The 12,031-nt window shown below is 47.9% G+C and overlaps 3 protein-coding genes and 2 non-coding genes across 5 annotated transcripts; 2 read left to right on the forward strand and 3 right to left on the reverse strand.

The window, feature by feature from the left end:
• Positions 1-857: 857 nt before the first annotated feature.
• BDV38DRAFT_t21 lies at positions 858-946 on the reverse strand. The gene has a single exon. It is a non-coding gene; the product is annotated as a tRNA-Asp (tRNA).
• Positions 947-2,937: 1,991 nt separating this feature from the next.
• On the forward strand, positions 2,938-4,506 carry BDV38DRAFT_62932 (putative RNA polymerase II Elongator complex associated protein Kti12). The gene is made up of 3 exons (XM_032063666.1): positions 2,938-3,158; positions 3,223-3,555; positions 3,620-4,506. The coding sequence occupies exons 1-3, from the start codon at positions 3,153-3,155 to the stop codon at positions 4,499-4,501; spliced, it is 1,221 nt and encodes a 406-aa protein (XP_031919266.1). The 5' UTR covers positions 2,938-3,152; the 3' UTR covers positions 4,502-4,506.
• A 159-nt stretch (positions 4,507-4,665) lies between these two features.
• Positions 4,666-5,014, reverse strand: BDV38DRAFT_232940 (uncharacterized protein). The gene has a single exon (XM_032053100.1). It carries the CDS (start codon positions 4,926-4,928, stop codon positions 4,734-4,736), a length of 195 nt encoding a protein of 64 aa, XP_031919267.1. The 5' UTR covers positions 4,929-5,014; the 3' UTR covers positions 4,666-4,733.
• Positions 5,015-5,544: 530 nt separating this feature from the next.
• On the reverse strand, positions 5,545-7,429 carry BDV38DRAFT_267207 (putative C2H2 finger domain protein; the record flags this gene model as incomplete). Its single annotated transcript, XM_032056543.1, has 3 exons — positions 5,545-6,178; positions 6,236-6,505; positions 6,582-7,429. The coding sequence occupies 3 exons, from the start codon at positions 7,427-7,429 to the stop codon at positions 5,545-5,547; spliced, it is 1,752 nt and encodes a 583-aa protein (XP_031919268.1).
• Positions 7,430-11,430: 4,001 nt separating this feature from the next.
• Positions 11,431-11,502, forward strand: BDV38DRAFT_t10. The gene has a single exon. It is a non-coding gene; the product is annotated as a tRNA-Gly (tRNA).
• The last annotated feature ends 529 nt before the right edge of the window (positions 11,503-12,031 follow it).

Raw genomic sequence — 12,031 nt, forward strand, 5'->3', positions numbered from 1 at the left:
CCGCAGTTCTGCAAACGAAGGTGGTACAATTATGCATACATCCGTCCCAGCCCTGACTAACGTGATACATCCTCCGTACGGAGAGCTTCGACTAGAAAATTCCTGGACTGGGTCAGTGTCGGTAAAAATAATCTCTCTGTAACCAATGACTCTACCCACCTGTGCCCCTAACGCAGTAGCGTTCAATCAGCCACTCTGAAACTTGCTCGTCATGATTTCATCGCAACCCCCACAGCCACAAGGGATGTGGATCGTTTCTTGGCCTCCCCCCGGCATGTGCGCAACCCGTCCAGAGATTGGCTGCGAGGACACGAATTATACTGCGAAAAGTAGACACTAAACCCCTTCTTTCCCTAGTCCGGAAATTGTAATATGGGAGGGATTCTGCGAAAAGGAAGGTTTTCGGCGTCCGCCGCCAACAAGGTTCGTCGACACCCACTGTTTTGGGAAAATTCAATCGGTCCTGGCGGCTGATGTTCAGCCCGTCATGGCGAATTCTCTACCACTCCTTTCGCGCTGGTTGGCCTGGTGATTGCTGATTGGAGAATTGAAGCGTCGACTAACCTAAGTTCGCCGATCACGGCACATTTGGCGCTTGGGAGGGCCCCATGGCTTGCTCGTCTGCGTATGTAGAATGCCGTAATCATGCATGATCGTTACGGGAATTTGTCTATTGGGTGACATGAGTCTAAAACAGTCTCACCCATGGTGCTCACTTGACAGAGACGATCCATGGATGACAGTTGTGGTTCTCATGGACCAAAGTTAATCTTTTCTCAATTGTCCGCCTCTCCATAACAACCCAAGAAGGAAAAGTTTATATGAAAAAACATCTGTCCGGAAAATAAAAATGAAATCTCCCCGACTGGGAGTCGAACCCAGGTCTCCCGCGCTTGTTCTCGTAAGAGATGACAAGCGGAAATCATGACCGTTAGACCATCGAGGACTTCTAATTATAGAAGATGTTTACTATTTTGTCTTATAAACAGAATCCTCCCTACCTTTACATTCTACAGTTCTGACGGTGCATCTGCAGCATCCCACGTCAGCCATTCTAAATAGAACCCCATGAGTCCATACAACAAACCAATAAATACCTGGTGGATCCAGTTCTACCCACTGCAATGCATAAGAAAACACAGCACCCCAAGAAAGGAACCACATACAATGAAACCTTTCCTCCCATGCAACCCATGGAACCAAGACAATCCCAAACAACCCAATCCACACCTTCCCCAAGACAATACAAACACGATAAAATACAATGAGTTGGAGATACTCAAGTTTCACAATAACCCACACACGGGTATTCCAGAACGTTCCCACTAACTCGTAAGCCCGGTCGTCATCAATCAGCCACTCAGCGGTCCCCACTTGATCTGCCGAAGCCTGGTCCAACGGAGCAATGACAGTTGGCCAGGACCAGCGCGCGAATGGGGCATCATCGCTTGTCCGATGATGGACAACAGTACTTTGACCGTGCCATTTCCGATTGGCTCCTGCGTCAAGGAGCCTCACCTGTCACTCCGGGAACCACGCGGCTTTGCGAACTTCACCCTATAAAGCGTCGTATGCTTGCAGCAACCGGTGCCATCTGATTTGCTACGGATCTTGTCAGTTTAATTGTGGCTGAAGCTTGTTTCACCGGCGATGTGTGATTTTACGCTGCTGCCTGGGATATCTGGTGATCGGCCGATTTGCCCGTCCTCGGCAAAGGAGATCCGGGGAGGAGCCGAAGGTGGAGGTTATCGAGAGTTTCTTTCTTTGGATGCTGCGATACTACCTAGTCGGTCAATGGACGGCAATGGGTGTGTTCGTTGGTGGTACTTTGCCGTGCTAAAGCCGAGAACGAGTCTACCATCGAGGATGAATACCGAAACGAGAGCAACATCATCCACCAATCATCACCACTACTCCTTTACTTAGTAAAGTAGTATCGTCATGCATCCACCAACATTTTTGAATATGAAACGCAGTCATTGTACCGTGCTACGATACAATGGTACGCCAGCTCCTGCCAAGCAACGTCCTATGGTTGGAGAGGTTCTAGAACTCGGACAAACCCATGTGAAAGTATTGACGCATAGAGCGTCAACTCCGAGAGTCTGCGTGCGCCACTGATGAGAAGCTTACGATGCTCTGCAGGCAAATCCTGATCACTCCGAGTCGTCCATACCGGTCTGGCTAATACATGAACAGAAGTCCTTAGTACAACAGTTACCTGAGACCTCAGCTATGACCACGAATGACCCGAGGCTATAACATGGTAATGACTCCTCAGCACATTAACAACACCTCACGAATGCATTGAATAGGCCAACTCTGAGGCTACTACTTCATCAAAAAAAAAAAAAAAAAAAGCTACAGTGAACATTAAGGATGGAAATGCAAACTGTGTGGCCCAATCACACAATAGTACTAGGCATATCCACTACATACTACATGCCAGTTACTAGTCTAGCTCAGGAACAATCCTGATCTACTTAGTCGTCCGTTCAATTGCGTTTCCAATTCTCCGTTTTAGCTACTCCAGATCCATTCATGATCTGCAGTAAGTCATCTCGCTCAGCTTCCATCTTACTAGATATTTCTAGTATCTCCAACAGCCACATAGCGGACAAACTCGCAAGTGACACTTGGCGATACAACCTATCGCTTCCTTTCGTTCCTCTCGGCCGTTATACCAAGCTGCTCAAACCCTATACAATTGACCCTCAATGAAAGAGCCAGACTAACATACCCTTTGCGCAAGTGGGATTAACTCTCAGGTATACTACTTTGACGAGCACTTTACACAGCAATCGAGCAGCGCATTTATACAAGTAGATTCTCGGCAGAAAAGCATACGACGTATTAAGAAAACAACCAACACATGCCCAGCAAACGATCCCATCACAATGAAATCAAAAATAAGCTACATAATTCTCCGAAAATAAATCAACCCAAAGCATAACAACCTTCTAACCCAAATTTAAATTCTACACGTGCCTGTACTTAATATACATAGTATAATTTTTATCCCCGATAAACAGCCTTCCCCGATAACAAAAGTCACATGTGCCCCGCACTCCGCAACGCAAAAAAGCGCCCTAAAAAAATCCCCCTCCAAAACCACCACCACCTCAAAATAACCACCAACTCACTCCCCAAAAATGCCCGTAAGCAAGCCCAATATCCTTTTCCCCAATCCCTCTAAACTAACAAATCCGTGCCCAACAACAGCTCATAATCCTAACCGGTTACCCCTGCTCGGGGCTAACTCACCGCGCGAACCAACTCGCAACAGGCCTCCAAGAAACCCAAGAAGCCGTATTCGCCGACGCCGAGAAACCGCCCTACAAAATCCACGTCGTATCAACACATGACGAAAATCGCCCGCGCACAGTCTATGATCATGCGCGCACGGAGAAGGAAGCCCGCGGTGTGGCGTACACGCGGGCGCGCCGTATGCTGGGAAAGGATAGTTTCGTGATTCTTGACGGTATGAATTATATTAAGGGGTATCGGTATCAGTTGTGGTGTGAGGCGAAGGCGTTGGGGACGACGTGTTGTGTTGTATGTTTCTTGATTCTTTCCTTATTTCCTGCCCAGGAGCAGATACTAACAAGGATACCAACAGGTCCACGTCGGAACACCAATCGACCAATGTGTCGCAAACAACGAGGCCCGGATTAATCGCCAATCCCAATCTCAATCGGAATCTGAACCTAAACCCGAATCCGAATCCACACCTCCAGCTACAGCCACCGAGAAAACCACAGAACCAGAACAGCCCTACCCACCCGCCCTCCTCCAGAACCTCATCTTCCGGTACGAAGAACCAAGCACACACAGCAGATGGGACAAACCCCTTTTCACGGTTCCCTGGAGCGACGAAAAACCTCCAATCGCCGACATCTGGACCGCCCTAACAGGCATCCAGCACCCCTCAACGGCTGCCACCGAGACTACGGACCAACTCCCAACCCTAACCTCAGCACTCACAAACACACACCTCTCCTCCGTCGCATCGATAGCGCCCTCAACAACAACCAAAGGAGGGGGGTCCTTCCGCCGCGAACGCCCCAAGATCAAACCCCACCTTGCAACCGTGCAGCCGACGTCTACCGACTCGGGGCTTCTCTATAGTATGGAGAAGCGGACGTCGGCGGTGGTATCTGCGATTCGGAGTTTCGTGGTCGAGAATCCGTCTGCGGAGGGTGCGTTGGCGAAGGCCGGGGATGATGCAAATGGGATTAGGATTGTTGTGCCGGAGGTGGAGACAGCGGTGTTCATACCGGCGCATGTGGCGATGACGGCGACGACGGATGAGCTCGGTGGTGCCGGGGGGATTCTGGCGGTGCCTAGGTTGCAGAGGTTGAGGAGGCAGTGGATTACGTTGAATCGGGCTTATGTGGCGAAAGTGGCCGGGGGGGATAAAACTAGTCTGGGGGCGGAGCAGGTTGGGGATGCATTTGTGAGGTTCTTGAATGCGGATTTTGCGGGAGAGGGGGTTGCTTGATTGGTTATCTTTACGGGATTTTCATGAAGCGAAAAAAGTTTGGGTATCGGTGTTCATGAGCGTGGATAGAGTATAGATCGGGTTTGATTGCTGTGATACGGTTTACGAATGATGATCTGACCTGATTATTGAACTCTAATCTTATTGTGTTTTGTAGACTGGAAGCTTTCCTATCAAGCGGTTTTGTTTTTGATGAGCAAATCATAATGAGGTAGTCTGATGTTGATTTGAACTATTTTGTTTGATATAGACAGAAGGGGAATATAGGCGAAGCAAAGCATCGACAAATCAGTAGGGGAATCAAAAAGAATATCCAGGGTTTTTCTTTATATCCAGTTGAAAACCAAAAACCAATGCACAGTAAACAGAAATATAAACAAGAAAGGGTAATGCAAACTATTCTAAGTATCCTAAGGCACCGAGCCATTCCCACCGAACCTTTTTTTTATTTTTTGTCTTCCATTGTCCCAACCAATGTATGTTGATTTTCTGTGTTTTCACTTGTTTTTGTGTGTTGCAAATAGAAATTTTTGACTTTTTGAGAATAAAGCACCAACTGAGAAGGAATGTTACATGGAACAGCAAGCCGTCCATGTCAAAAAGAGAAGAGCAAGTATTTCCGATGGAAATACTAGTTTAAAAGGCCATGCCTGGGGGCATTTGTGGCAGATTGCAGCATCCCTGCTCCAGCTCGCCAGAGTGACAATCTCTAGGCTGCTACTAATCAAAGTGGCAGCGCCATGAGAAAGGACAATCAACTGCCCAGGTCAACTGTGGCAGCTTGGAGAGGACGATGGTCAGAGACACATCGCTGCGGAGGTGTGCTCCTGGCAAACCGGAAGGTATGTAAGAGATCCTCTATACAGAAATAGGAAATCTAACAGGGCCGGAGAAGTGAGCTCGGACAGGTCCGCAGTTCTTTCACACATCCATAAGGGGCTCTCATGATGGACATCATGAGATGTTTAAACGGTAAATCATCCAATCCTTGGTGACCTAAAGGGAACAAGCTGTCGGCATGATTGTTGCTTCTTAAGCTTCATTCAAGCAGCAAGACCATTGGCAATCTGAGCAGCCTGGCCGGCTTCAATGTGGCGGTAGTTCAATCCCAGAGTGATCAATTCCTGGAGGCTGGCATTGACCTTCTCGTGCATCGATGAATTTTGGGGGGTGATGTTGCTCAGCTCCTGGAGCAGTCGGGAGCGGCAGTTATAGTAGTTCCTCTCCGCGTTCTGGAGTCTCTGGTTGTGATGGGCGGAGGTCTGCTGGGCCGCTTTGAGCGGGTTGGTCTGGGACTGGGTGGAGCGAGTGCGCTTCATGGTCTGCGCTCCAGAAACACCAGTCACCCGACGCTTACGTCCGACGGTTTCCTTCTTTTTAGCAGCCTGGCCGGTAGTTGGGGAAGCATCTGGGGAGCTGGGCCGGTCAGAAGAAGCATAATCGTGGACGCGCCTCATGTGGTCAAAGAGGTTCCACCGACGGGGAAATCCATATCCAGGAATTGAACGGTCGCATCCTTCAAACAGGCAAAGGTGAGGGTTGTCTCCATGTCCATGGAATCCATGGGCTTCGCGTTCGTGGCGGAAGAGGCATGCATTGGAAGAAAATTGCAACTGGGCATCCATGCAGGCAGGCACCTTGCAACGGTATGGCTTCAAGTGGGAATCCAGATATTTGCTGTACACGATTAGCCACATTTCCTCGTAACGGTAATGGAGGTGTGTCGAAACTTACTGATAAGCACACTTCTGGGTAGTGGGAGCGTGGTTGCAAGGCTTGTCTCCGTTGGCGAAAGGGCAGTAATACTTCCCATCACTGTTTGTAGGCGAAGAATAGAATGGATGATCCCGGGGATTGCGTAGCTCAGCGGACTCCTTGGTAGATCTTTGCCGGACGGGCTCCTTTGACAGGGGAGGGAAAAACTCTGGGTCCTGCTTCACCTGGGTCTGGGATGGTGGGGTGTGGAGAGCTGGTCTACGTGCATTCTTAGAAGCCCGGATGGTTCTATCGAGGGAAAAAAGGAGATTAGGATCATTCCAAGACATGATCAATACGTAATTGGGAGTCAAGAGGAACTTACTTGTTTGGGTCCTGTTCCGCGAGCGGCGGCGTGAGGGGGAACAACGGGTCTCCTAGGTTGATACCATGGCTTCCAACCGGAGTGGTTGTAACGTCCTTCAGCATGGCATCCTCGTGGGTCATGAACGATGGGTATCCGGGGTGAGAGCATGAGGAAGTAACAGAGACATCATTACTCGCTTCCGTCAAAGGGGGTGAAACGGGCACGGGGTGAAACATGCTGGAAGAAAATTGTTCAAGTGGTGATCCGTGGTAGTTTCTGGTGTCTGTCACCATGGAATTCCAAGCATCGCTAGCAGCCAGGTGGCTGTCGTCTGTGTGAGAGCTGTGGCTAGATAGCGCATCATCAGGGCAGGACTGGTTCCCGCTTTGACCGGAGACATCATCATAAGCAGTCAAGTCCATCATGGAGTATGGGCTGAAATCTTGAGAATGTGTGAGATCCATGTCATTATCATGGAAGCCTGGGTATTCAGATCCGGTGTGATACATTAAATCACCGGGGCCCACGGTGGAAGGCATCAATTGATGGGACAAATTGAAAGACAACATCTGTACATCTGGAGATTCTGGCTTGGTGGATGGGATGACACCATTGTCTAGTGAGTCCACATCGCCCAAAGTCCATGACGGCAGTCCGTGGGGAGTTCCATGGCTTTGATGTGTACTGGAGCACAAAGAGAAATTGTCCTGGCTTGAAAGGTCATCATCCTGGATCGATCTGGAGGCCATGTTTGAGATTCCTGGGATCAATTCGGTATGCCTGGGTTGAGAGATGTGGTCCATGTTCTTCATCGCTGGCTGGGACAAAGAAACCTGTTCTGGGTCGTTTTTGATGTGGCAAGGCATTGTGATATATTGGAGATCCAGCTTGGCTGGGAAAGTAATAGCAAGCACTATAGGAAAGAACTGTATGTCAGTAAATAAACCTTTGCATTCATGAAATATAATCATTGACATTAATGAAAAAGCACATGTCCGCGATCCAAGAGGGAGTGACGTCCTAGGAAGAATCGGTTAGTTGACTGAGCGATTGCCTGAGAATCATCGAAAGTACCAACCAAAGAACATATGATCCATTGATACTATCACTAAGGTCCAGGCTAAGTGACGTGAAAATCCAGGCAACTATACACACAATGGCCAGACAAGAAGCGACAATAAAAGCACACCGACATGGTGAGGTCCATAACGCATACTAGGTCCGAGCTACACGCCGTGTAGTGATCCTTCAGAGATTTCGATGACCAGTACAATCCATAGAGCATTAGTCCGGAAGACTACAAGACCTGCGAGAGGAAGGTGTAGTAAAGGTCAAGCTTGGCATTATCAGGTGCGAGAAAGTTCTGTCTCCATTGGTGCCGACAATCTCTCCAGGTGTTTATCAATTCCAGCAAACATCATTGAATCATCCGGGGGTGGGGTGATTAAGGCATTGTGATATTGTGCGATCCAGGGCAGGTCAAAGCTGTAGTACATTATAAAAAATCCTCAGGGCGATGGGTCATGTCCAAGGTGGTTTCATTCAAGTCCAGGGAGGGTATCCAAGGCCAATATAATCCAAATTCTCTTCTCCGGGTGGAGAAAGAGAGTCCACGGGTCCAGGAACGGTATAAAAGAATCCAAGTGGAGTTGAGTGTGCAACATTAAACAGCACTCAATGTATCCAGTCTCACAGCGGGCGCTGGGACAAGAATGGTTTCCATGGTCATCATTATTCAAGTTACCGTCATTGAAGACGGGGCAAGTGTCCAGCACGGCAATGTAGATAAAGCAAATCAGGAATCCAGCAAATCCGGCAATACGATATAGCACGGGTCGTCCACAGTCGGTTGTCCAGGGTGATTTGTCGAGATGCGAGATAAAGAACGGAAATGCAGAAGTAAAAACAAGAACACAAAAGGAAAAATCAAGGGGACTACCTGTTATTTGTCGATGACTGCTCAGACCAAAAAGCCTGGGAGTGAAGACACAAAGCACAAACAAGGCAAAGTCCTATCCTGGAGAATGGACTGAGATCCAATGGGTTGAATGGTAGACCAGAGGGAAGTTCTGCTTCTTCTTCTGAAGACTAAAGATCCACGGGTGGGACTGGAGAAGTAGAGAAAAGAAAAGCAACAAGAAGCCTTCGGTAAAGTTGTTGTGGGATGGGGATGTGGGAGTATGGAAAAGGGGATCAGCTGATTTGACTGGTGACAAATCAAGCACGAAAAAAGTATAGTGGAGGGAGATGAGTAAATGGAGGTATTGTATGTACGGGAGACGGATGTATGTATGTATGTATGTATGAAAGTAGAAAAGTGGAGTGACGTTAGGGGGGTATCTCTTGTCAAAACAACAAAAAAATTCAAAGTTAAGGTTAAGGGTTCTCCTGAATCCTTGTTTTCGTTTCTGTCCTGGAAATGTTTTCTTTTGTTTGGGAAACTGATTGATGTCTGAAGTAGGATTAGAAGAGATCGAGAAAGAATTGGATCAGGAGGGGGGGAAACGACGGCTTTTTAGATGCTTTGGAAGGAGGAAAATGGCAAGCGTGGGGTGGATTCGCAGCGTCCGAGCGGCGTGACGGACTCGCATTCTGCAGCAGTAGCGGCGCCTCACTGGGCGGATGGCGGGCGATGATTTGGTGCTGCGCGACATGGCGGTGATGGTGGTGCAACATGCGACGGTGTTGAGTCGGCCAATAACGGAGGCTTGACGTGGCAGCGGGACGAAGGATCCTCTTTCCCGTGGTCCATTAACGGTACTTGCCCAATCTGGCGGTGAAGCGGGTCCCACTTCGGCCCGTTCGTTTATTGGCCTTAAAAAGGGGTCCTCATCCCGTCCATTGCATCATTGGAGGTGAATCTCCCTCCCGCGACTAAAAAAGGCGTTCGCCAGAACCCAATCCTGCAGGCATATCTCGCGTCTTCTACGCCTATCATCCCCCTCCCCCACTCCCTTCCCATCTTGTTTTACGACTCCCCTATTGGGGCTCCACTTCTTCCTCGTGAAAGTTGCACTTGACTGCCTCCCATCGTTTGGTTGTGAGCCCTACCACGTCAAACCCCTCCATCTCATCGGGGAACATGGAAGAGATGTTGCTCACCTGCATGTCACGGCGGAGAGGAGGGGTTGCGATACCAATAAACCCCTCCATTCACCCTGTCTGACACTTTGCGACTTCATCTTGCAGCGCGTCTGTGCCAATATGCTTCACTTCCGGACTGGATGAGAACGAAAGTACGTCGGATGACAGGGAGAGGGGTTCCTGTTTCATGACAACACAGTGAAAAAGGGGCTTGCCATGATCGTTTGCTCTTTCTTTGCTTATTTCGCACACATACAATGTGTCACTGCTAGCCATTACCTTCTTTACACTTCGACTACCAGTGGGTTCGCCAATGGGCTGCCCCATCAAGCCCACGTTGGGCAGCAATGCGTCTACCAGAAGATAATAATCGGGGCCATCGGGAACCTTATGAGAAATGAATAAATTTATTTGATCGTTTTAGGATGTAGCCTAGTCATGGAGATAATCTTTTTTAATTTTTTGTCCCCGAAATGGAACGTATCATATTGGTCGTCTACTATCTTCTATAGACTTCCAGTCAGTCATGAGGTTCAAACTTAGATGGATAACAATGAAAGTAAGAATGCAATGACAGGCAGAGACAATATCAGACAAAGGTGAAAGATGATATAAGGTTGTCGTTCAACGGTCCGAAGACCTCAGGTGAACTATGCTTATAAAAAATGGTGATCATCATTAAAGGAAAAAGGGGGAAACGAGGTTTCCAAGCCTCCGCCGTCGTATCAAATAATTCGAGAAATAAAAAAGGAGAAAAAAATAATTGCTCACCTATTTTTATTTTTATTAATTTTTAATTTTCAGGAGACCGAATAATGATCAATTATTGAACCGGACCTCTCACATTGTCTCAGCCAGGGTGTCATAGCTCTGCCAACATCAAGGCAGACGCAATCCAGACCCGGCGTAAAGACCTGGTGTTGGTGTTGGTGTTGGCGTTGGTGTTGAAAGAAAATATGTCGGAAGGAAAAGAACAGGGGAGGTTCAGCGTGCGTGAAATAGTCCAAGCGAGCGGTCATGTGACTGTAGGTGCTTTGCACTGTTTGCATCTCCACATGGCAGCCCGAGCCCTACTCGGAAGAAGTCGCGTGGCAGGCCGCTGGCTAGGGACCATTCGGGTCATCGTCCGGGCCGTGCCGCTACCGTCTTTCCATGGCTAGGTGCTGTACACTACTCCCATCGTGGTCTCGGGCGACGGCGAACTAAATTTAAGGTCTTTAGGCCACTGCAGGCCAAGCGGGCTCCATGTATCTCTCGCAGATATGCTATCTGACGGAGTACATCTTGATCTTTTTGTCTCTGATCATTTACAGCATGATAGTGTGTCTATGAGCCTCAACCGTCAAACATAAACCCCTTCCTGTAGCTATTTAAACACTACCCATGAGATATGTATATAGCCACAGCTACCAGAAGGCATGCAGTGCTTAAATACCTCCTACTTATTTTTCAGAAGCCCTGTGAATGGTATCCAATGCAGCAAAGTAAGGGCCGTTCTTGTAAGCAGATAGCTCGGGTTCCTTGCTGGCGGCGCATCTTTTGAGTTCCTAAGTATTACTGTCGATCGAATATTCAGGTATCGTAAACAAGTGTAAAAGTGCTCACAGCGAGGAGAGCTTGTATTATTAGTGGAAAATAAGCTCAGAAGGGAAATTTATGCAAAAGGAACTCAAACAGCACCAAATATCGTACATCCTACTATGTTAATGTTGGAAGTATAGCTAGTGTATATATTAATTTATGGTGTTGTGAGGCAAAGTATTATAATATTTTTCAACAAGTAGCGTGGATAGTGTAGCGGTTATCATCCTTGCCTTCCAAGCAAGGGACCCGGGTTCGACTCCCGGCCCACGCATCTTTTTTGCCTTTAATCTATTATTTGCCCTTCTTTTTTACTGTTGAGTCAAGCTGTGTTAAAAAGGATAGGTAGGCTCTTGGAATCCAATAGACAATCCATCACTTGCTATCTACTACCAAGGTGGATACCAACTATCGTACAACGCAGGTGCGGCGGTCGGACGATGCCGTCTGAAAGGAGCACCATATTAATCAGTTCCTATATTTTTGATTAGGAGTAACGGCATATGTAGTGTGTTCAGTATACAGCTCAACAATGTATCAGCCCTGCTTTTAACAATGTTGCTAGTTGGACCGAAGCCATTGGCTGTGTGTATCATGCGCTGTTTGTCAACTACTAGCTAAGGAGTAGACAAGATGTCTAGAACTTATTATACCGACATGTTCCATGCAGTGCCATAAGTACAAATCAACCCTTGGAGACTGTATCTATTGTCTAGAAAGTTTCCAGACGGGTACAATGAGAGCCTTCTCTCTTAATAGGCGATAAGGAGTGTCGATAATGTTGCAGCTAGTACAGCGTTGTT

This window comes from Aspergillus pseudotamarii, assembly GCF_009193445.1.
Source record: "Aspergillus pseudotamarii strain CBS 117625 unplaced genomic scaffold BDV38scaffold_2, whole genome shotgun sequence".
Taxonomy (NCBI): domain Eukaryota; kingdom Fungi; phylum Ascomycota; class Eurotiomycetes; order Eurotiales; family Aspergillaceae; genus Aspergillus; species Aspergillus pseudotamarii.